We start from the raw sequence: 25,459 nt of genomic DNA, 5'->3' as shown, positions 1-25,459 counted from the left end.
AGCTGTTTTGAACTCCAAACGAACTTTGTTCGATTTTGTTCAAAATGACGTCACACCAGTTCGTTCTTCAATTTAGCTTGAAGTATATCTGGTCCTTGAGAAACCTCCTAAGACTAGCAAACTAGTTTAGGCTGGTTTAAGTTGCTTTTTAAGTCGGGATTGCATCCATCCCTTCTCTTTGTCTCATTTATGGAACAGGAACAATAAGTGAAGAAAAATACAGTTCTGGCTTAGAGTGATCAGGGCTGTACTGACCTCAGTCGACTGTCTGAGCACACAAAGGGTAATTTAGTGAGTGTGTGTGTCAGAAAGGGAGCGTTGTATGTTAATGAGAGGAAGTGTGTGTGTGTTTTAAAGCAGCGCTGACCTAGTGTGAGTCTTGGCAGTGCTGTTTGTGCCCATTTAAAAAAAGTGAGCAGAAAGAGGACTCCAACAGACCGCCACCCTCTGGTTTACAGAGCTTTTCAGAACACAGTTGGTATTGTTTGTTTGTTTGTTTGTTTGTTTGTTTGTAGTGGAAATGTACGATGACCAATGTCTCATAGCTTAATTCCCTCTCACTCTATTTCTATTTCTGAACTTATGGGCATCTCTATGTAGAAGGATGGGTGATTGGTCACATGAATGTTTTTTTTTTTTTTTTTTTTTTTTTTTAATGGTCAGTCTGATTTCCAGACATCGCTTTGGTCTAGCTGTGGTCAGACACTAGCAAAAACCCTCAAAAAAAATAGTGGAGCATGCAATCAAAATGAGATATTTTGATACAAGATTTAAAAAATGTATCACACATACTTAAACATGGCAAAATAATACCCTTGAGAAATGCATGTTAGCAACTATCTAGAGCTGTGATATGAAGAGCAGCAGACAGGAAAAAATAAACTACTGTTCAAGAGTTTGGGGTTGGTCAAATTTTTTTCAAAAGCTTTTTTTGAAAGCAGTCTCTTATCCTCACCAAGGCTGCATTTATTTGATAAAAATACAGCAAAAACTGTATTCTGTTTTAATTTACTTTAAAATGTAATTTATTCCTATGATTGCAAAGCTGAATTTTGCTGTCACTTTTGATCAATTGAATGCTTTTTTGCTGAATAAAATATTGAAAAATATCTTACTGACCCCAAACTTTTGAAACTTTCAAAAGTGTATATGTCCATTTTATCTTTTAACAGTCCCCAAAAACAATATTGGGCACTGGTAAAACATTTACTATAATATTATGAAATATTAGTAGTTATGTATGTTGTTTGCAAAAAATATTATTTTGTCAATATATATAATTTTGAATAGCTGTCAATTGAAAAGTGTGCTTTTTCTCCATAGAGTGTGAAGTTACGGAATCTGCCCGAATTTATTAACTTTTTTCTCTCACCCAAAAATTATAATTCTATCCTTCCTTACCCTTAGGTCTCTCCATACCCATATGATGTTTTATTCTACTGAGGATCTCAGAAAATAATGATTAGAATTTAGCATAATGTCAAAGCGGTTTTTGTCCATGCAACAAAACAGGATGCTGAATACAAATCTGCAAAAAAGCATAAGAATAAAAAAAAAACTATCATGAAATGAGTCCATATGACTCATGCACTATATTCCACGTCTTCTGAGGCCACACAATAGCTTTGTGTGAGAAACCGACTAAAATTGAAGCTACAAACAAACCATATGAGGAGAAAGAGGATATGAAAATGCTCGATCTTCATTGGTTCTCACATTCATCATGCTGCACCAATTTTTTCATGTGCAAATGCTTGAATGAGATTTTATACCAAGATATTTTGTGGATAATGAGTTTAATTTTGTTCGTTTCTCAGATGTTACAATTAAATGGCTTCAGATGTTGTATTAACCATTTTTATAGTACTTCTTATTAGGGCTGTCGCTGTCCCCTAATAGTCGACTCGAAGAGGCTTAGTCGACCAAAATTGTATTAGTCGGTTAGTCAAAAAATAAAAAACCTTGTGTCGAAACCATGCAGTCCGTGAGGGTCAGATCGTTAACAGCGGTTCTTTGTGAGAAAATCCAAATGTTCGCCCAGCCATTGACCGCAAATATGGCTTATCATTTGAAACATGCAAGTAACTTTACCTGGCCGCTCGCTCTAATGTTAAACTAGATAATTGTATACTATTATTAGGCGAATATCCAAGTGTTTGTGTGGAGCGCGCTTATTGCATGACATGAAAACAGCAGAAACAACTTAAAATACAAATTTTTGGTCATACATCATTCAAAACTGTATAGTCTACTTTTATTTGTGTAATCTAACAATAATAAGAAAATGTTGTGCCTTTGTAAAATAAAAAAAACAAACAGGATGCACTTTCTGCTGTCTCGGTCTCCGTGAACTGAAGCACATCATAAAAATGAACCGAAAGTCAGCGTATACTTGCCTCACAGACATTAGAAATACATCTATAAAAAGCTTGAAATGTCTACTTTTAAACAAACTAATTCAAAACAAAAAGAAATACTCTCTGCTTATGTAATCCGGCGAGTCAGCATCGTCCACTTTGTAGTCGACACTGACACAGAAAATACTAGTTTTTAATAAATAATTAAAACCGCTCCTTGCTATTATTTCCAACACATTCATAATCATTACTTTTGCCAATGCTTTGCAGCAAGCTTTATGCGTGCGCTTGAGCGTGGAATAGGCTATATATTACGTCTATATATTAAACGCTCATAATGGTTTAATATTCTCCTCTGTATATATTCAAGTAATTAAATTAATATAAACGTGCGATGAGTCAACAAATTGCTTAAATGCACGACTCTTATTCTACTACAAAAATCTTTTGTTGTGGGCAGCCCTACTAATTATCCTTTTTGGAGCTTGAAAATCTGAATCGCCATCCTGTTTGTGTTCCTTGGAATAAAAAAATAATAATATGTGGTTGAAGCAGAAATACGGTGAGTAAATGATGACAGAACTGACCCTGTAATGCATGTTCTGCCAGATAGGACACTTCTTTTTTCTGTCTCTCTTTCTCATGATACTCTTGCTTCCCCCTTGCCAGTATGACCCCTGGGCTGGGCAGTTTTGGTGCACTGTGGGAATTCAGACAGCAGACACACAAATCACAGAGGCTGGACAGACAACAGTGCAGTGGTCCAACCTCACACCCCATGCTGCTGTCCTCGGTTACTTTCTTTGCACGTTAACCGCGTGCATTGAGATATCAGGAGTTTCGACATCCATGTCCTCATCGGCTTGTCTCTCTCTGTCTGTCAGATGCATAGACAGGGAGCGCCGTCTGGCTACTGACAGATAAACGACTCTGAGTTGAATGCTTGCCGCAGGGAGACACAACATACTGGACTCTCTGATATGTCTGCAATAAGGATTTCACCCACGCACCAGCTTTCCTTCAGATTAGCTGGATAAAGCGCAGCACATTCTGTCCTTTTTGGCGGGTACCAAAAAAGAGTAACAAGGTGCAAAACACAGCGAAAGCCCATAAAGGAAATTACTTGAGCTTTGCCCGATCGGTGGTTTGTGCACATTCTTGACACGGCTTCAGATCTAGTGTTATGTTGTGACACTAGTATGATTGTTAAGACTATGAACATCACTCCTCCATATCCTTTGTTTTGCTTGTGGATTCACACTTTATTAAAGTTGTCATACAAATATGCGTAGCAAAGTTTCACAGGAAACTGTGTCGCAGAAAGCATCCTGCAGAGAGGACAAACAGTTCCTCAGTCAGGCGTGACACTTCTACAAAAACAATCAGTGATTAAGTTGTGTCTTTGGCACATCTGAGAGAATGTCTCATTCATCCTTGATTGCACCCTCGGCCTGCCCTGCAAGGTCATCCGCGCCCCCGCTCCCACCGAAACAGCGCTGGCACTTTGTGCAACAGGATTCATGTCCTTGACACAAACAATCAGTTATTGTCTTAATGCTACATATTTGCCTTGATGTCAACGACAATAGAAACGCTCCATCATATCTGCATTTCTTTGTGTCCATTTACAGCACGTACGGATGAATGACTTTTGTTTGTTGTGTGGCTTTGTGTACATGTGACTGTGTTCTGTGCCACAGGTTGAACTGCTCCCCTTGCGCTGGCCTTTGTCCCAAAGTGTGCATGGGGCTGAAGACAGTAGACTCAGTCACTTCGGCACAGGCTCTGAGAGGATGCACAGTGATCAACGGCAGTTTGGTTATCAACATCCGTGGAGGGAGTAAGAACAATACAATTTCTCCACTTTGTGCAGCATAAGAAGGGAATCTTTAGTATAGAGCTCTCTGGAATTCATGGTTCTGATTGGTTAATCAGCATTCTGCAAATGTTTTTATATAATGACGCTGTTGTTATAATTGGTTGTTGTTCGTGGCAACCATTCTCCTATACTGTTAGATTCAGGTCCCCATCTGTGTTCTGATCACTGTGTTCTGTTGGTGCATTTACCTTCCAGTTACTTATTATTATTATTGTTAATAATAATAATTTTCTGATTATTATTAAGAACTATATGCATACTGTATATATACTCATCATTGACAGATTAATAATAAAACATCAATTGGAGTAGAACATAATAATAATAATTATACTCTTGAATAACTGACAGATTAATAATTAAACTTCAACAAGAATTGAAAATAATAAGAATTATATATTATATTATATTATATTATAATTTTATATATATATATATAATATTATATTATAATTAATATTATATTATAATTATTAATTATTATTTATTTCTCAGTCATTCAGGAGTATAATAATATAAAAAATAATTAGTACAAAAAAAAAAAAATTTCCATTGTGTTACCACCTTGGGCGTGTGTTCACTTCAAATAATTCAGTCAATTTAATCAATAACAGAAACCTATAGAATTTTTACAGAGTAGCCTTATTGTACTTCATTGTACATTTTAACAGTGTGCAGACTTTCTTAAATTTCAGATTTTAAACTCAGATTTGCTCTTTCCACTTCTCCCTGTTAGACAACATAGCCGCAGAGCTGGAAGCTAACCTGGGGCAGCTAGAGGAGATCACGGGCTACCTGACAGTGCGACACTCATATGCCCTAGTCTCTCTGTCTTTCCTTCGCAAGCTCCGAATCATCCATGGAGAGACGCAGGAAGTCGGGTATGAGTCGTCTTTATAGGGTGTCAAGATTTTCCTTGGTTTTCCAAACTGTTGGCTTTATCCATTTGCGTTGTCAGGTCTTGCTTGTCAACCATAATGATACCATGTCATCTTTCTATTCCTTCCTCCTCCTTTGTCCTTAATTGTGTGCTGTTTTATTTCCCATCAGGAATTATTCATTCTACGCTCTTGATAACCAGAACCTGCGTCAGTTGTGGGACTGGACCAAACACAACCTGTCCATCCAGCAAGGTCGCATGTTTTTCCATCATAACTCCAAACTCTGCATGTCAGAGATCCGGAAGATGGAGGAGGTGACTGGCACTAAGAACCGGCAAACAAAGAATGACATTGTCTCAAAGACCAATGGAGATCAGGCTTCATGTGAGGAGGACATAGCTTTGAATTTCCTTTATGCTCATGTGCTCTTTTTTTAAATAAATCTGAACACATTGTTGTTGGTGTTTGACCAGGTGAGAGCCAGGTTCTGAAGTTCACACAGATTCGCACACTTTCAGACAAGATCATAATTAAATGGGAACCTTTCTGGCCGCCAGATTTCCGAGACCTTCTGGGATTCATGGTTTTATACAAAGAGGCGTAAGTGATTCAACTTTTTTTTTTAAATGGACCTAAAATGTGCACTATGCAGGATTTTCAAAAAAAAATTAAGTATCAACTCATACAAAAATAATGCCTCTCAACCTATAATTACTGAAGTGTGTGGTGGTGTTTGTGTCTACATAGACACATTTTCTTCTTGAATTCCTGTGCTCAAGACATTTTTGGACTGCAACCTTTGGCCAGTGGGTGTGTCGCCCCAACCAATCATTTATCTATTAGCGTAACTGTTTTTTCATATGTATAAAAAAAAGAAAAGAAAAAGAAAAAAAAAGCCATTTATGCATGATAAATACAATATTTGAAAAAAAGCTCATTGCTCATCTTCCCGCTGGTATTCGCTTGAGTCGGCTGGGCTGTGTATGCAACTGATAAATAATGTCAGGGTAGAGGACTTGTGCTTCTGGCGGTGCTCAAATGAGGTGTCAAGTTTGAATGTTGTGTTTAGAAACAGTAACTGAAAATCCTGTATAGTGCACCCATAATCAAGGTAGACAGCATATAATGTGTTGTGAATGAAACTGAGACTGTGACGGATAGAAGGACCATCCAAAATCCAGAGCATTTTGTCCTCTAGAAACTTCAGTAAACTCTGTATTTTATGTTTTGTCAACTTAATGATACACACCAGGTTATACGAACTATCCCTCACAGCCTTGTTTTCATTTTCACCATTTTAACAATGGTGTCTAGCTCAATGCAATGAAGTGATTTCTGTGTTAGTGTTTGATAACATTTCTCTCTGCTTCTCAAGGCCATATAAAAATGTAACTGAGTTCGATGGTCAGGATGCATGTGGCTCTAACAGCTGGGTCATAGCAGATGTGGACCCTCCACCTCGCGCCACAGAGGGAAAAGAACAGCAGGAGCCCGGCTACCTCATCCTCCCTCTGAAGCCGTGGACGCAGTACGCCATCATGGTCAAAACCCAGCTCTCCGCTTCTGATGATCACCAGGTCCACGGAGCAAAGAGCGAAATCATCTATGTCCGCACCAATGCTACCAGTAAGAGCTTCAGATGCGACTGATTAAATATACTGTCAAGGAAAATGAAACTTTTAGGGCAAACCTATAAGAAATTTAGAAAGTTGGGATGACCATTTTTTTGTATGCCCTTGTTCAGAACATCCATTTACCATTTTAAGACCTTTCACTTTACAGCATTTGTATTCATGATCTCCTTACCAAGCCTGTTTAAGACTAAATGTAGTCATTTCTCTAGTCTTTTCTGTAAGTCGATTTCAGTTGCAGTGTTAATCTTGCAGCCTTGGTATGGGAGAGGAATAAAAGAGGTCAAAGGCTGGTAAAATAGGCCGCTGGTGACTTTCAGTGGTGTGAAAGCATTTAGCAGTGTGCACATCATGCCAGGACGTGATTTAGGAGAAAAATAAATGTGGTTTGCTTTCAGTGCTGCTAGGTGTCTGTCTGATTTCCTTTTGAGCTTGTTTTGTCTTTCCCTCCTGATAAACCACATAACCATTCATTAAGCTAAAAAACATTGTTTCGGCAGCTGGTTGGCAAGAGCTAAAAGCACTGCTTCAGGGTTATTCTCTTTTTTTTTTTTGTCTTTCTGGTTTGGCAAACGGTTGGGGTTGCACACTGTGACATCGATGGTGCCCCTCTACTTCCTTTTTAGGAGGAAGCTGTCGTTATTCTTCTTGTCTCATCGGTGACCTACTCTGACAATGTGGTCTAACCAGAATTGAGTTTTGTTAAGAGTACTGTTCTACTAGTCTACCTTTTTGGCTTTGTTCTTATTTAAAATTATTCTTGTTTTTTCCATTTACTAATGGGTGAGTTTTTTGTTGTTGTTGTTTTTCAGAACCCTCCGTGCCCCTGGACCCCATATCCTCGTCAAATTCCTCATCTCAGATCATTCTGAAGTGGAAAGCCCCTAACGATCCAAATGGGAACATCACACACTACTTAGTCTTCTGCCAGCAGCAACCAGAGGCTAGCGAGCTCTACAAGTTTGATTACTGTCAGAAAGGTTAGAAAACATACATGAACATATGTATATAAAACATACACACTACCGTTCAAAGGTTTGGGGTTGGTAAGAATCTGAATTTTATCTATAAAAAGATAGCAGAACAAAATCGAAGCCTTGTGTTTCTGTTGTTCAGGAATGAAGCTACCCACCAGAGCCCCCACACAAGTGGACAACGAAGAGGAACAGAAGTGGAACCAAACCGAGGAACAGGGCCAAGATAGCCGCTGCTGCGCTTGCCCCAAAACGGAGAAACAGCTGAAGAAAGAGGCGGAGGAGTCAGAGTACCGCAAAACCTTTGAGAACTACCTCCATAATGAAGTCTTTGAGCTCAGGTAAATACCACGGTTCCTCATTTAACTAGTGTAGATTAGAACTGCAAACACTAATCATATAATCGGTAATGAAAATAAAATTATTATGAAAATTGCGCTCAATATATAGCATATATTATATAGCATATAATTTTCCTTACATAAACAATATATAGCATACATATAAACACAATATGTATATATTACATATACTATTTAATGTATGCAAATCATAGCTCACATTATATAAACTTTTTATAATATGGCAATATATAGGCAAGGCAAGTTTATTTATATAGCACATTTCATACACAATGGCAATTCAAAGTGCTTTACATAGAAGAAATTAAAATAATTAAAAGAAATAAGAATAATTAAAACAGCTTAGAAAAATAAAATACAGTACAGTACAAACAGTCGGACGAACAGTGGCACAGTGCTCATTCAGTAAATGCATAGCTAAACAGAAGTGTTTTGAGTCTGGATTTGAAAGTGAGTACAGTAGGAGCACATCTGATCTCTTCTGGAAGCTGGTTCCAGCTGCGGCTGGCATAATAGCTAAAAGCAGACTCGCCATGTTTAGAATGAACCCTTGGTATTTCTAGCTGATATGATCCTAATGATCTGAGTGATCTGTTGGGTATATATTCAGTGAGCATATCTGCAATATATTGAGGTCCTAGGCCATTGAATGATTTATATACCAGTAATAATACTTTAAAATCAATCCTAAATTTAACTGGGAGCCAGTGTAAAGACCTGAGGACTGGTGTGATATGTTCATATTTTCTGGTTCTGCTCAGAATCCTGGCGGCAGCGTTCTGTATGAGCTGCAACTGTCTTATGGTCTTTTTGGGAAGGCCAGTGAGGAGTCCATTACAATAATCCACCCTGCTGGTGATGAAAGCATGCACAAGTTTCTCTAAGTCTTGTCTGGAAACAAAGCATCTAATTCTTGCAATATTTTTCAGATGATAGTATGCTGTTTTAGTTATTGCTTTGACATGATTACTGAAACTAAGGTCTGACTCTAGTGTCACACCAAGATTCCTGACTTGATGTTTAGTTGTTAGACCCCTGGAGTGAAGGTATGCGTTCACCTTGAGATCTTTGTTTATAGCATAGATACATTATAGAGACTTTCTTGTATAAATGGTATATTGCATATATAAATTATATAATGCAATTTTCATATATAGACAATATGTAGCATACATTATTGAAATGTTTTCATTAGTATATATCATGTATTATATAAACTTATGCAAACCGTTTTCATATAGTTTGAAGGAGAGCATTGTGAAAGATGTGAAATATCTAATTTAAAGGTCCTGTTTTATGCCCCTTTTCACAAGATGTAAAATAAGTCTCTGATGTCCCCAGAGTGTGTATGTGAAGTTTGAGCTCAAAATACCCAACAGATCATTTTTTACAGCATGTTTAAATTGACATTTTTTGGGGCTCAGAAAAACGAGCTGTTTCAGTGTGTGCCCTTTAAATGCAAATGAGCTGCTGCTGGACGACACAGGGGGCGGAGCTTCATGAGCTCGCGCTCAGTCTGTCAGGAAAAATTCATCTCACGGAATGATGATAATATCAGAAACTCTCAGTAACGGCGTTCATTTCGAGTCGGACAATAATGCCTACAGAGTCAGAGTGCTGTATAGAGATGAAACAGGTATGGTTTAGTAGTTTAATTACGGTTATTATAACGTATTTGTCATCTGCTTGTAGGCTATGTATCCATTATTTATTAATAGCCTACAAGTCTGCTGTCTGAATGATGATCAAACATGTACTGATGAGTTTAATAAAGTTTATTGTACATCACACAAAAGATGAAGCGTCAGTTTTACTTAAGAAAATCACGTAAGAGCTGAGTAAACACAGTAGCCTAAGTTATAAGAAGTGCGCAAGTAGCCAGTAGAGTTGAGGGAGCATTCCTGTGGGCGGAAGTTAGTCAAGAAACGGTTCTAGTGACATCATTAAAGAAGGAAGTAGAGGGATGTAGTCCAATCGAGCCGTTTTTTTGTAGTCAACTTCTGTTAAATAAAATATCTCGCTTGGCATTGAACTTTGAGCTTTATAATTTTACAGATATTATTTATGCTCTAAAAGCAACATTACACACTAACTAAAGTTTGAAACATGGGATCACGCAGAACGGGACCTTTAAAGGGTAACTAAACCCTAAACCAACTTTTTTTAGTTAATGATCTGTAAGAATGGGGCTTTATTATTCGAGTAACTTTTTTGACATTTGGGTATAAAGTGTTTTAATTCTACAATATATGGTGTAAAAACGTCTGAGTGCTGCCCTCTTCAGGTTGAACGGTGGCTACTGCAGTTGAATTTTCCTATTGGATGTTTGCGGTACTACGTGACGTAAGCGGTACAACATGACGTAAGCAGGTTCCAGCTCACCGCGCCCTCCCTTGGTACGAGCTCACCACGCCCTTGGTACGAGCTAGCGTAGATTTATCTGTATTTAGTACAGTGCTCAGGAGGGTACGTAGGTGTAGTGTTGCTGGTTGCAACAGCTGCATAGCTTTCCATCAGACTTGGAAATTAGGCGCCAGTGGTTGCATGCACTTGGCCTGGAAGACCGTGAGTGTGAAACCTGCAGTTTACGCGGAATTGCTTTTCCAACGCAATAGAGGTGGAAATGGGCTTCTCCACACAGCTCGCGCTGAAAAGCGACGCAGTGCCAACCGCTGCTCCTCCTGCATGGACTCCACCACCGCAGCGGCGTCTTGATGTGAGTGATCATATATATTTTAATCACAATTTATGGTTAGGCTAAAGTTAATCCTCTGGGGTCGACAAACGCGCCGGCGCATTTTGCTGGATTTTTTCACATAGTGGCAAAATATGAAAATGCCTATAGAGAGCGCGCGCTATTGACATCAGCTCGATAAAACTCATCAGATGCATGTACTTTACGTCGTCTTGCGACCCTGTGAGTCACTCTCCATTTTAGAGAGTCTGACACAGACTGTAAAAAAAATAGGTGCACGACCCCCCGCTCACGGTTCGTCCCCTCTATCTCCGCTGGGGTCTGCCCACTTTTCTAGCATTTTTCTAATATTGCCAGTGGGTGGAGTCAGGCTCTGACCAGGGGTTTAGTTACCCTTTAATGTATGAAATAATCAACAGATTGATCAATTTTCAAAATAGTTCCCCCTATTATCAGAATAGTGTAAAGGGCTCAGAAACAGATATTTTTCTATTCAAAGACTCTTGAGATGCAGCTGTCACAATCTTCAGCTGACGTGACCCTCTGGGTGGAGATTCTCAAGTTGTTCATGTTGTTATTGTGTTCATCTGTTTTCTCCAGAGTTCTAAGCTCAGGGTTGAACGTCTTTGTAGTGGTCAGACCGCTTTCCCTCGCCGGGCTGTTTTTGACTCCACCAAGACCTTGAGTACATGTTTTTGTTAGGTGCGTTTCCACCTTCTATGTATATCTTTGGCCTTCAGAAGCTCACAGCTGGCTCTAAAGATCTCGTTCCACACATGTACACACAAACTTTCTCTCCTGCCTTGTACAGGCCTTGGTTTAGTGTAATCTTTGTTTTGGGTTGAAGATGTTGTCTGGTCTGTGGTAGGGATGGACAATGTTGACAAGGACAACCACAACGCATTCAGAGGAAGTGCAGACTCTTACACAGGTGGTTTGTCTCACTACCCTTCATTGTTCTACATATTATGGTTGAGTTTTGCAGATGGTCTGCACTTTTATTCACAGCGACTTTACAGTCTATAAAAAGTATTCGGTTTGTTTTTAGACATTAAAATATGATTTTACTTGTGATGATTTTATCCTCGGAAATGCTTTGGCTCTTAGAGCACACCAAAAGTGCTGAATCCTCCTGTCCTGAGCTCTTATATAGGAGGAAATAACTGAAGGCTTTGGTGCTCTGGTAGTGGTTTACCACTAGAATAGTTAAAACCAACCACATGAAATGCTCATTTGCTCCCTCTAGAGGCGATAATTGTAATGAATGGAATTTTGCAAAAGAATCTGTCTGTACTCTGTAACCTTCAAGACTTCAAGTTATGCCCACTTCAAGTTACGCCCACTTCAGGTTACGCCCACTTCAAATTGCTCACTGTTTTTTCCGACTTAAAGCAGCGATTCACAGACTGGTCGGTGTATGGCATCAAAGTAACACGAGAGCGATTAGAGAACAGACAGTTACGTATGCTTTTGAATCGCTCTCGCACGAGTTTAACATAAACTGAACATACTAGAGTTGATTAAATTGACTCTTAGCTGGTCAAGAACCAAAATGCTTGTTTTGGCATACAGTAAAGCAAGCTGTAATCTGCATTAGTGCCAGGGTACTGATGATGTATGGCAAGAAACCATATTGCAATGTATTGTTTTATTAATTATTCGTCCCACCTCAACTAGAGTGTTGAGCAAGCACTAATATATCCTTTTGGAATTGGGCTTTATTTCCTTTTTTTTATAATTGTAAACATCTTTTGATGTCTTATTGTATGCCTGATTTGCTGATGATAAATTTTTTTGACTGATAAACACAGTACTAATGAACAGCTAAATACACAGCTGACAAACAAATCTTATGATACTTTTGAGACACATGAACAACAAGCACACCCATAACAAAATCTTTTAATTGAAAGGCAACACAATGAGGGTTTATGCATTGCAAACCCAATCTAAAATGTTCTGGCACTAATATTGTCTGTTCTGGGCTACTAATGCAGCATTACTACATCCAATAGAAAATCAGATCTCAGAAAGTGCCCCAGCCACATAAAAACAGTAGAATCTAATCCTTGTAGTTTTCCCCTGTAGGTTTCACAGTCTTTGTATAGAGAATTGCATTGAATGCAACAGGATATTAGATACAGAGTTCTGTAGGTCCTTTTATATTCCTCTGAAAATGTGTTCCAGTTTACCACACCTGTTGACAAAAGAAGAGATGGGTTCATGTGAAAAACATGTTCAGATTTATTTATTTTTTTAATACGAAATTTTCTCGTAGCAGTGTTTCCTCAGTATTCATTTTAGTAGTGGTGTGCCACCACAGCAAGAAAAATGTGAAATCAAAAGAAACACTTATTGTCTAAAACAAAGCATTAGTCTATTGTAGAAGTAATTATTATATTATGATGATTCAAATAATTTTAGCATTAGAACCTCAACTTAAATCATCACTTAGGCCCAAACATGGACAGATAAATGAGGAATCGTCACTCAAAAACAACACAGCTGCACAAAAAATAAAGAGGAAACAGTCGTAAACTGGTATAGAAAAAAATTAATTAGGCGACATCTATGCATTTACATCTATTAGGTGACATCTTACCCATGTATTTACATTTTAATAATGGCAAGTGACCACTCCAGGGCGATCTACTACTGTGTTGTGCTGCTGGCATCTGTGGGACACTCAGTGAGACAGATTGACAAACTCAAAGTTCAAAACGTTTTGCTCTGCCCTTGCTGCAATGTAAAAAGTGGCAATATGACTTATACACTTCGATTTACACGGTTATCTCGGGAAAATATTCTTACCATTGTCTCTATACGAGCTGGCATCTTGCCTACAACATCTCGTTTTGAGTTTGACATATCTTGTGGTTCTGTGTGATTTGGACAACTTCAAGTTACGCCCCTCTCTTGCAGTCTGCAGACAGACCCATCTCGAGTTTTGCGGCTTGCAGTCCATGCATGCTAGTGTTGTACTAGTGTATAATATGGCCAAAATACCCTTTAGCAAAGATACTCATTTAGACTTTGTCTTCTGGTTAAATGTATCAAATACACCAACTTTCAATAGTTTGTGGCCGGTAAGATTTTTTTAAATGAAAATCTATTGACTGAAAAATACAGTAAAAAACATAATATTTGTGAAATATTAACTGTTTTAAATTTTCACTCCAATTTTACTCCAGTCTTCATTGTTGCATGATCCTTCAAAAAACATTCTAATATGCTCAAGAAACACTTATTATTATCAATGTTGAAAACAGTTGTGCTGCTTAGTATTTTTGTGGGAACCGTGATCAGGATTCTTTGATGAATGGAAATAGAATGTCTTTTCAAATCAATTGAATGCATCCTTGCCAAATTAAAGTTTAAATCAAAAAACAACATCTTAGTTGTGTTAAAGGTGGCAAGTATTTTTGTCTAATCAAATTCTCTTTCATAATGAGTGTGTTTCTGCTAACAACCTGCTTCAGTAGGAAATATCCAGCAGCCATATCACCCTGTAGCCCAAGACTGGTTGCCCACTGAAGCTAAGCAGGGCTGAGCCTGGTTAGTACCTGGATGGGAGACCTCCTGAGAAAAACCAGGTTGCTGCTGGAAGAGGTGTTAGTGAGGCCAGCAGGGGGCGCTCACCCTGTGGTCTGTGTGGGTCCTAACGCCCCAGTGTAGTGACGGGGACACTATACTGTCAGAGAGCACCGTCTTTCGGATGAGACGTAAAACCGAGGTCCTGACTCTCTGTGGTCATTAAAAATCCCATGGCATTTCTCGTAAAAGAGTAGGGGTGTAACCCCGGTGTCCTGGCCACATTCCACCCATTGGCCCTTACCAATCATGGCCTCCTAATAATCCCCTTACATTACATTCCACCCATTGGCCCTTACCAATCATGGCCTCCTAATAATCCCCTTACATTGAATTGGCTCTATCACTCTCTCTCCTCTCTCCACCTATAGCTGGTGTGTGGTGAGAGCACTGGCGCCGTTGTACTGTGGCTGCCGTCGCATCATCCAAGTGGATGCTGCACACTGGTGGTGGTTGAGGAGAGATCCCCTGATATGATTGTAAAGCGCTTTGGGTGTACAGTAGTACATATGAAAGCGCTATATAAATGCCTCATTCATTCATTCATTCATGTCAACAGAAGGAAAACTGTGTCCAAAAGATTTAAAGTTGCTAATATTTCAATCGGTTCAGACCTGTTGAATGAATAGTCACTTTCATTTCTTTCAGATTCCAGATATTTCCTAAACTGTAATTTGTGGTCTGTCCTTTGTCATTTGTGCTGCCCTTTTCCTTCTGAGCGAGAGTGAAGAAAAGACTCTGCGTCATCAGGCATATGTCATATTATTTTAAATTTTTCCCTCATTGCTTTGAAGGGTTGAACATTTGTTTAGTACAGATGAACATTAGATTATTGGTTGAAATAAGTGCTGCAACATGTAGAACTGTCATTTAGTCAATCAGACTGCTGTTTGGTCTTTGAGTGAGGCTGCTTAAATTACTCGCATCAGCTGGAATCACAACATTAGCACACTTTTTCAACATCCACAAACATCTGTTTTCTAATCAGTGATGTATTGTAGGCAAATTAAATGCCTGTTTGCACAAACAGTACAACAGTCATTCATATGCTCTAATGCAAGATAGAAACCATCTTAAGCCTGGAACACACCAAGCCGACGGTCGGCCGTCGGGCAGTTTCCGTGCGTCGGCCGACTAAATCTTCTCAGTGTGTTCCGCACCGTCGGCTGAAATTGGTCCTCGTCGGCTTTATAACGGCCGATTCGACATGTTGAATCGGCGTCGGGCCGTCGGTGAAAGAGGGAACTCTGATTGGCTGTTCAGCTTAGTGACCGAGTCAGTGCACGAGAATAATAGCAAAATAGCGAGCAAAGTCAAAACGGTACAGATAGAAGGCTGTTCTAATGATATGTCATCTTATCTGAGTGTTCCTTGGCGAATATTTCAATATTAACAAGAGAGGAGTGGAATAAAGACAGTGTTTAGCAGGATTGATATTCAAAACGGTAAGCACGCACTGCTTTGTTTACGGTTTGTGTAACTGCAGCCGGCAGCGCCGGTTTCCCTTTTTGAATGACGAATATAGACGAATATATCTGCAGAAATAGACAGCTGTCTCATTTACACGCAGGCGCAGAACGCGCATTCTAGCTGACAGTCGGCTGTAGTTCTCTCGGTGTGTTCAAGTGCAGCTTTTTCCCCCGACGCGAGGCGACAACACAGTCGGCTTTCATCAGCGCTAGTTCGTCTGCGTCGGCTTGGTGTGTTCCAGGCTTTAAAGTACAACCTGAATAGGCTTTAAAAGTTGGGGTAAGTCATTTTTTAAATTTGCTGTTTAGAAGTTAGTCGGGCCGATACAACAACAAACGTGTAACCAATCAGCAGTAGTCATGTCTGGGCAAGAGCTTTAGGATCCATGTTAATATTTGAAACGCTGTCCAGCACTGGAAGTGGGAAGGCCTGAAAACCGACGCGGCTGTAACACTGGGTTTGAGTGTCATTGTGTGTCTGGAGCTGCTGTGCTGTTGGCAACTAACAAACAACTCTTGTTTGTAATTACTATTGTGTACTGTACGTAAAAAAAATTGTGCTTCCTTGTCATTCGTTCATCATCTGCGCTTTATTTTGCTGTGCTTCTGCTATGATAAACAAACATCCTCTCTTGGATTGCGTTCGTAACGGAGGCCAGCTAGTCAGAGTCGCGCTGGCGACTGCTAGTGAATGCGGTGTTTAGTGTCATTGTTAGTGCACTCGACTCGCAGGGGAATCGAGGTTTGAGACCGACTCAGAGCAGGGCTGGTAGGATTGGAGTGTGAGTTTTGGAGGCGGAGCAATGAAGAAGGGGTGTGTTTGTTTGGGCTGATTTCAAACATCAACATTGGCCAACAGCATATTTCAAAAACGACTTACCCCACCTTTAAGACTGAACCTAAATCTAGACTGACTTCCTTCTCTTTACATGTTTCTGTGTACCCAGGACATCAAGACAGCGCAGATCTCTGGTGGGCATTGCCAATAGGACCTCCTCTCGTCTTTTCACTACGCCCTCCTCGTTGCCCAATGGCTCTGCCACTCGTAGCCCAGAGGAGGAAGCAGAGGCCAATAAGATTTCACTGATTGTTCATGCCAAAGAGTCAACAGTCATCTCCAATCTGCGCCATTTCACCAGCTACCAGATAGAAATACATGCCTGCAACCATGAGAATGACCCCGCTCGCTGCAGTATGGCGGCCTACGTCAGTGCCCGCACCATGCCCGAAGGTGTGGGATTGTAATTTTATGATGCATTATTTCATAGAGTATAGCTATTTTGTATTGGCTATATCCCCTATTGTCATCTGTTTGTTTCTGTTTTTGTACAGAGAAAGCTGATGACATTGTGGGTCTGATAATCTATGAGGTGTCTGAGTACTCTGTACACATCAGGTGGATGGAGCCTAAGGCCCCTAACGGCATGATTATTCTCTATGAAGTCCATTACAAGAGACTGGGAGATACAGAGGTGAGTTGTTACACAGGATGGAGATCGAAGCCTGCACTCTGCTCCCATGAACACTGGCTGCACTTTTAAACTGATTTTTATCAATCCTGTTGAAATCTCCAAATAGCTCCAAATAAACAAGCTTTTTTAGCATAATTGCATCAGCTGTGTATTTCTGTAACCATGGAGAAATCCAGCCAGAGACAGGAGTAATGTTCCTAATGCTGTTTTTAAAAAAGCCTCGGATAAACAAGTGATGATTATATAAAGGTTAATAATTGTTGTAAGCAAAGCAAAACATGATCAAAACACCTGTTTCGGTTGATGGATTTGAAACACTGTTGTAACTGTTTACACTGACCTATGCCAGTTTCATTAAAGTCTGATGAGTAATATTTATGTATTAGTGTGAGATGAACTTTAAAAACAGGATAAAAACAGAGCCTTTGACGCTGGATAATGGGTGGCTTGAGTCCGATGTGCACTGCAATATGGGTTATCTGTCTAACTGCATGCCTTTATGTCTTAGGAGCTGCACCACTGCGTATCCAGGAAGAATTATATTGCAGACGGAGGCTGCAAGCTGAGAGTGGTGCACCCTGGGAACTATACAGTGCGGATCAGAGCGACCTCCCTGGCAGGCAATGGATCGTGGACAGAGCCAACACACTTCTATGTTCAGGACCTACGTAAGATGGCTTGTCCATAATGCCTATGAATATTATATCTTCAGTTATTCAATTATACATAACTGAATTTTGAAAAGGTTTGTATATGTGGAAAAAATACTAAATATTCACACCCTATAATAATAATAATATATTTTATTTGTAAAGCACTTTTCATAGTTAAAAACAATCCCAAAGTGCTACAGAGTATAAACAAAGTTAAAAACTGGAAAGAAAAAAGAAAAAATTAGCAAAAAGTAAAACACTAATACTACTGACACCAAGTTTTATTGAACAACTTTCAAAGTTTCAACCTCTTAGTCTTCATTAGGGAAAAATTGTCAAAATGTTACAGTTGTTCAATATGGAAGATGTCATCAGTTACGTTTTTTTTTCTTTTTTTTTACGATAAATTGGTTTTGTTGTGTGTTCATTTTTATTGTTTGGTTAAGTTTGCTTTGTGTTTTATTTTAATAATATTTTTAATTTATGTACAATATATTCATTTGAAAAAAAATATATTCCTTGGCATTTAAGGCTTCCTGTTAATATCAGTATATAGATAATATTTTTTATTTAATCTTGTAATTATTGTTTGCTCCATTGTGTACTGTACCTGTACACAACTTGGTTTTAAAGTGCACACCTATTATATATTTATTTTTTTCCATTGTGTCGAATGTTTTTTTTTTTTTCTATGTGAACAGGTGTGGACCCATCCAACATGCTGAAGATTGTGATTGGTCCGGTGATCTGTGTCTTTTTACTACTTGTGATGGGAAGTGTGGGCTTTTTCATGTTTAAGAAAAAGTAAGTGTCCTGTATTGTGATTGTTTTGACAACTGTAGGAAAGTATTTTTTGTGAGGTAAGTAATCAATTTCTTTAATTTTGTGTGTTCATCTGACCAGGCAAACAGAAGGTCCAACTGGGCGACTTTATACCTCCCCAAATCCAGAGTATTTCAGCCCAGATGAGGGTGAGCAATTTTCCTTTCCCTCTGCGTGTGACCTTTGGTAGCAAATGATGCACATTTAATTTTGTTTTAATAGAAGTGTTGATCACATTAACCATCGATTTAGGCAGATTATAACATTTAAATGACTTTCTCCTTTGCTTGAGATCTGCTTCATTTCAAATATGACACTGTGTGTCCTGCATGTCTGTTATGTTTGTGCAGTGTATGAGCCAGACGAGTGGGAGGTGCCACGTGACAAGATTAATCTATTGCGAGAGTTAGGCCAGGGATCTTTCGGAATGGTGTATGAGGGCATCGGAAAGGACATAGTTAAAGGCGAGCCACAGACCTGTGTTGCGGTGAAGACGGTTAACGAGTCGGCCAGCCTCAGAGAGAGGATTGAGTTCCTCAACGAAGCTTCTGTGATGAAGGCATTCAGCTGCCACCATGTGGTAAGACATGTCTCTTGCATGTCAGCCTGCATGTTTTGTCTTATTTTAGTTTTGTTTATATACTGTTTATTATTATTTTTAATATTTTCAGTTTTCATTTAAAAATTTTAAATAGTACATTTTATTTAAGTTAGTTACCTAGGCAACTTTTTTAATGTAATATTTATATATACACTACGGCTCAAAGGTTTGGAATAATTGCGAGAAAGACATCTCTTATGCTCACCAAGGCTGCATTTATTTGATAAAAAATACAGTAAAACAGGAATACTGTGAAATGTTATTACAATTTAAAATTAGAGTTTTCGATTTGAATATATTTTTAAATGTGATTTATTCCTGTTATATGAAAGTTGAATTTTCAGCATCATTACTCCAGTCTTCAGTCACACGATCCTTCGGAAATCATTCTGATATTCTGATTTGTGTGCTCAATCATTATCAGATATTATTTATTATTATTGGTCCTCAAATATTGATAATGGTCCTTATTATTGTCAGTGTTGAAAAGTTTTTGCTGCTTAATTTTTTTGTGGAAACCGATGAATCAATTTTTCAGGATTCTTAGATTATTTAAAAGATTAAACCAATAGAATTTATTTTAAAAGATAAATCTTTTGTAACATTATAAATGTGTTTATTGTCAGTAAAAACTAAGATGTTAATCACCTTTTTCAACATATGCTTTTTCAGGTTTTATTTTAATTACTGAAAATTATTTAACAGTCTTAGGTTTAGGTTTAGTTAACATTACAATAACACTGGTTGGACTTTGACATAGTCTGATATGTACAGTAACTGACATGATTTTGTGGGTTAGGTGAGGCTGCTGGGGGTGGTGTCTAAAGGCCAGCCCACTCTAGTGGTGATGGAGCTCATGACACATGGAGATCTGAAGAGTTTCCTGCGTTCTCTCAGACCTGACTCAGAGGTAACAAATCACACCAGAAGTGTCACTATCAGACTTGCTAGAGCTTTTAGATCCGTTTTAAGGAGGTAGAATATTAGATTAGTTTATATTATACATTAAAATCCCCCAAAAAAGGGACTTACTTTTTAAATATTTAAAAACTTTGTTACAGAATAACCCAGGTCGGCCTCCTCCAACGCTGAAAGAGATGATTCAAATGGCCGCAGAGATAGCAGATGGCATGGCTTACCTGAACGCCAAGAAGTTTGTGCACCGTGACCTTGCTGCCAGGAACTGCATGGTGGCCGAAGACCTGACCGTAAAAATTGGAGGTACGTAATGTGATAGGGGTTTATTTATTTAAAGTTTAAAGGGATAGTTCACCCAAAAATGAAAATTAGCCCATGATTTACTCACCCTCAAGTCATCCTAGGTGTATACAATCGGGGTTATGTTAAAAAATGTCCTGGCTCTTCCAAGCTTTATAATAGCAGTGAATGGCCATTTCTGTTTTGAAGTCCATAAAAGTGCATCTATCCATCATAAAAGTTCTCCACACGGCTCCGGGGGGTTAATAAAGGCCTTCTGAAGCGAAGCCATGCGTTTGTGTAAGAAAAATATCCATATTTAACACGTTACAAATTAAAATTCTAACTTCCGGCCAAACAGCCAGACGCAGTCCACTAATGTTTAAAGCGCAATGATTCTGTGCATAGAATCAACACAAGGCAGACACTCTGAACTGATTAATCGTGCCCCACGATTATTATTCCTCTGTAAATACCTTGTTAAAATGTATTTTTTCAAAATAGGTGTCGCTTCAGATGCTTCGTTTTTCGTGTGGATGAAAAAACACTGTGTATAATTATGTCCATTTATGATAAACATTTCACTGTCCGGGTGGAACTAGTCTTGGGTCTAGTATGCACGTTTCTGAAATAAAATAGCTAGTCAAATATTCTAGCTATGCCACACAAAAGTGCCAAAATGAGATGCTGAATGCAAGCTCATAGGAGGTACAAGTGTGGATGAAGCACAGGATGTGTTGTAGTATGTCTCGTACGTGGAATGTGTCATCTGTTATTTTAAGCGCTTTCTAATGGTGTTATTTTGTCTTGTGTTGACTGCTGTCAGATTTTGGCATGACAAGAGACATTTATGAGACGGATTACTACAGAAAGGGTGGGAAGGGCCTGCTTCCTGTGAGATGGATGGCCCCCGAGTCGCTGAAGGATGGAGTCTTCACCGCTCATTCAGACTGCTGGTGAGCCGACCATATGCACACACACACAAACAACCATACAAAGACGTGTCATTGTTGTAGGAAAATCCTTAGGGTATGTTTTTGTCACTAATGACTCACGTTGTGCTTGTCAAGGTCGTTCGGTGTGGTGTTATGGGAGATCAGTACTCTGGCTGAGCAGCCGTACCAGGGGCTGTCCAATGAACAAGTCCTCAAGTTTGTGATGGAGGGAGGATACCTGGACAGACCTGACAACTGCGCAGACAGATTGTGAGTGTATTACTGAAATATTGCCCATGTTAACATCTTTTATTGGTGTTTATTGCAGTACTAGCTTTAGCCTACTGTATCTGGGCTCATAATGGATTTTTCCATTAAATAAATTACAGTCGGACCAGTAGTTATAGTAGTCTACTTGCCCTGCCAATATTTTCACCTGCATATCACGAAATAATTATTATTTTAAGATGTGCATTGTTTCTGTATTTCTGTATTTGCTAGAAATATTTGGATTTTTCTATAAACTTCAAGTTTTCTTTTCAACATTTTGTTTATAATTCTGTTTTATTTAAAAAAAAAAAATTATTACAAGAAGACAATTAGTAACAAGCTAGAAATTATAGCTATAATGTATCTCCATAAATTGACTTAGAAACTGTTACTGGAATTTTTAAGTTATAGCAAATTAAATCCTAGTATATGAATTTTATCAAGTTATTTTAGTCCCTTTTAGGTCATTTAAGATTAACACATGGTTATTTATTGAAAGGTGAAGAGCCACCATCATGCTTTCCTTGTCAAACGCCAATGACTGTTAATCATATTTTATTGGACTGCACTGTTTTTAATGTAAATAGACAATGTTTTAATTCACAGATGTGTGTAGCTGATACGTGTCACCTGAATGTATTTTAGACATATTCTCTTATATTAATCTTAAATGTCTTATAGTTTTTTGTTAATTGTATGACTTTTTATTCACTTTGATCTCACCATGAAGAAAGCCTTGCTGCTGATATGGCTTTACATTTAACATAAATAAATGTAGTGGAATTTTAAGGAATTCAGTTTTTTAACTGATATGTCTCCTGTTTCCTGATCTTCCAGGCATAACCTGATGCAGATGAGCTGGCATTACAATCCCAAAATGAGGCCCAGCTTCCAGGAGATCATCGAGATGCTCCGGGAGGATCTGCATCCCTCGTTTCAGGAGGTCTCCTTCTTCTACAGTGAGGAGAACAAGCCGCCTGAGACGGAAGAGTTTGATATGGACCTGGAGAACATGGAGAGCATCCCGCTGGACCCTTCCTCGTACTCTCAGAGGGAGTGCTGTCTAGATGGGGACGAGGGCTCATCCGTGGGCCTTCGAGGGAGTTATGAGGAGCATGTGCCGTATACGCATATGAATGGCAGCAAGAAAAATGGACGCATCTTATCCCTACCCCGATCTAACCCGTCCTAATATTATTAACCACATCAAGCTATATTAGATTTTTTTTTTCCCCATCATTTTATAGATTCACTTTTATTGAGCTCTATATCAGAAGCCCTTCAGAAAGGAATCTCAGGACATTCGTTTTCTTCTTTACTGCCTCAGTATATGATGATGATACAGGGTGCAGGCATTTTTTTGTATTTAAAGAAGAAAATACACTTTAACTGCTTCTTTTCTTTTTTCTTTTTGTTTTTTTTTGTTTTCTTTTGTTTTTTATATATATATATATATATATATATTGCCAAGTTTCAAGGACTGGTCAAATGGAACAAACTGTGAATTTAACCTCAGACAACCAGAAGGCTGCTTTAAACCATACATCTCCTCAGACTCTCTCCTGATCCACCAACTCTCTCCAGAAAAAGACAAAATATAGATAAAAAAAAAAAAAAGTGACCTTACTCTGTTTGTGGCCTATGTCATGACAACATGGAGTTGTGTCTGAATCTGGACACTTTGGGCTTTGGTGGCAAACCTGTTGAACTTGGGAACTGTTGGATGACATTTAGCGTCCTTCCAAGAACTAACTGTCTACAGGTACAAGACACTGCTTTTCTACCTGCTACTCAGTATTCCAGACTACACAGAGAGAACGAACAGATTTTTGGACTCTATTTTTTTATTTATTTGCTTGCCTGTGCTCTTTTTCTTCTTTTCCCCCCCTGGTGTTCACACATTTACAGCTGAAGGATATTTAAACTGTTTTCAGGACTTTTGACTTAAAGAGTTCCTCAGATTGACCAATAGTTGCTGCTTTGATATATTTTAGTGGGTATAGATGATGATGATAAAAGTATATATAAAAATATTATTGATGTTTTTGTACAGTTGATGTCGTCATTCGAGTTATTGCCGGTTGTAGAAATGTTTTTACATGTTTGTCTCGAATCTTTATTTTTTCTAATCCGAAAATTATACTAATCATCCTGGACCCCCCTGATCAGCCAGCAGCTCCAAGATGCACAGGAGTATCTACTAGACGCCTTTGTCTTCAGATGTCAAGTCTTGATATCAATGGAAATAACTGCTGTAAATAAAGCAGTGATGTGCATTCGAGAAGAGCGAATAGATGTGTTTCTGTCGTGTTTTTCTTGCGAGTAATTGTGTGAACTTGTGAGTGGTTGTGAGAAAGTCTTTCAAAGCACAGGGCATAGAAAGAGGATCGTTTTATCAAAGGAAGTGTTTTACATCAAATTCGCACAATTTGTGCGATAACTAAACTGTGAAGAGACATGTGACAAAAATGCAAGATCATGATAAAATTCATCCCACAAACAGGAAGTTGTCTTTTATTTATATTTAATATAAATCTATCTCTTCAAGTTTAACAATGTCAGCCTAATTGGGATTCTTTAGTCACTGATAAATAATAAATCATATATAAATATACAAATAAAATCATTGGATAGAGGCGCAGAATAGAGGTCCACCCTATTTCACAAAGATCCACCTTTAACTTAAGTGATGTTCGACTTCACAATTGGAATGCGCTTTATATTTTCTGTAAGAGCAAAGCATTTGTGTAACACCAAGTTTTAAAGCTCAATTTTTTTTTTTTTACTAGCTGAATGTCACCTCGGTGGAAACGCATTCATTCAGTAAAACTTCCAACTTTTCCAACTTTACAATTTTTTTAAATATATATATTTTTTTTTACTTTTTAAGTAAACCATCCAGTATTAAAATTAATTCTTTCCTGATCTACCCAGTATAATGTCTCCTTCAACTTTTAAGGCTCCTCAGATTTTTATTGGGGATTAATTTATCCTGTTCTCCACTTTATTGTGTCTCCTCCTTACACTCCTGCACCTGACAGAATAGCGGATCGGGCTCCACAGGTCCCGAATTCTTGGGGACTTATTTCTTGCTGGCCTCTGCTCTTCACCCCAGTCTATTACTGGGTCGTCGTCGTCGGTCCATGAGAAGGAGACGGAGAAGTTTTCGCCGTGGTGGAGGGACATTTCAATCTCTGTCTGGCGTACTTCAATCTCCTCTTCCCCACTATCCTGCCTGTCCCAGGCGCCAAGATAATGCCAAGAGACGGCAGATTTCGGATAGAGGGTTGACATCTTCACAGGACAACTCGGAACTGAGGCGCTTTTTGTTGCTACGCTATCCATTGCTAGCTTTACTACTTGACGTTCTGCGAGATGTGAGCGGTCTGACCAGTGACCTGAGCAGGTTCTGTGGAATGCAGGGTCGATTATGTCACTGTGGCTGTGCCATAATATGGACAGCAAAATTCCATTTTCATTAAAAAGTGGAATGCAAAGTCATTCAAACGGAATTAATTGGGAGTTATTTAGGCTACTTGGCCCAACCTCACACATGTTCAATTTCATTTATTTAGATTTATTTCTATTTTCTCTTGTTTACTTCATGAAATCTAAATCTAGTTGTCTTGTTGCTGAAATATTTAACACACACAGGTGAAGCAGGGTTATT

At 38.7% G+C, this 25,459-nt stretch overlaps 1 protein-coding gene and 1 long non-coding RNA gene across 2 annotated transcripts in view; both read left to right on the top strand.

Annotated features, from left to right (window-relative positions):
- Positions 1 to 24,295, top strand: part of insra (insulin receptor a) — a 72,259-nt gene extending 47,964 nt beyond the window's left edge. The window contains exons 4-21 of the mRNA XM_082173874.1: positions 4,058 to 4,197; positions 4,973 to 5,117; positions 5,287 to 5,501; positions 5,591 to 5,717; positions 6,493 to 6,743; positions 7,561 to 7,728; positions 7,865 to 8,063; positions 16,787 to 17,070; positions 17,172 to 17,311; positions 17,820 to 17,979; positions 18,666 to 18,768; positions 18,868 to 18,935; positions 19,137 to 19,366; positions 20,187 to 20,297; positions 20,449 to 20,608; positions 21,411 to 21,540; positions 21,655 to 21,789; positions 22,627 to 24,295. Of these exons, the coding sequence (XP_082030000.1) occupies positions 4,058 to 4,197; positions 4,973 to 5,117; positions 5,287 to 5,501; positions 5,591 to 5,717; positions 6,493 to 6,743; positions 7,561 to 7,728; positions 7,865 to 8,063; positions 16,787 to 17,070; positions 17,172 to 17,311; positions 17,820 to 17,979; positions 18,666 to 18,768; positions 18,868 to 18,935; positions 19,137 to 19,366; positions 20,187 to 20,297; positions 20,449 to 20,608; positions 21,411 to 21,540; positions 21,655 to 21,789; positions 22,627 to 22,981 (3,121 nt within the window). The 3' untranslated portion in view covers positions 22,982 to 24,295. The remainder of the gene's footprint in view (positions 1 to 4,057; positions 4,198 to 4,972; positions 5,118 to 5,286; positions 5,502 to 5,590; positions 5,718 to 6,492; positions 6,744 to 7,560; positions 7,729 to 7,864; positions 8,064 to 16,786; positions 17,071 to 17,171; positions 17,312 to 17,819; positions 17,980 to 18,665; positions 18,769 to 18,867; positions 18,936 to 19,136; positions 19,367 to 20,186; positions 20,298 to 20,448; positions 20,609 to 21,410; positions 21,541 to 21,654; positions 21,790 to 22,626) is intronic.
- LOC309501713 lies at positions 8,070 to 14,263 on the top strand. Its single transcript, XR_014206984.1, has 3 exons — positions 8,070 to 8,318; positions 9,163 to 9,370; positions 10,221 to 14,263. It is a non-coding gene; the product is annotated as an uncharacterized lncRNA (long non-coding RNA).
- Positions 24,296 to 25,459: the final 1,164 nt, after the last annotated feature.

This window comes from Leuciscus leuciscus, assembly GCF_965113295.1.
Source record: "Leuciscus leuciscus genome assembly, chromosome: 6".
Classification (NCBI taxonomy): domain Eukaryota; kingdom Metazoa; phylum Chordata; class Actinopteri; order Cypriniformes; family Leuciscidae; genus Leuciscus; species Leuciscus leuciscus.
Note: the sequence above shows the minus strand (reverse complement) of the source record. Positions and strands in the feature narration are given on the sequence as shown.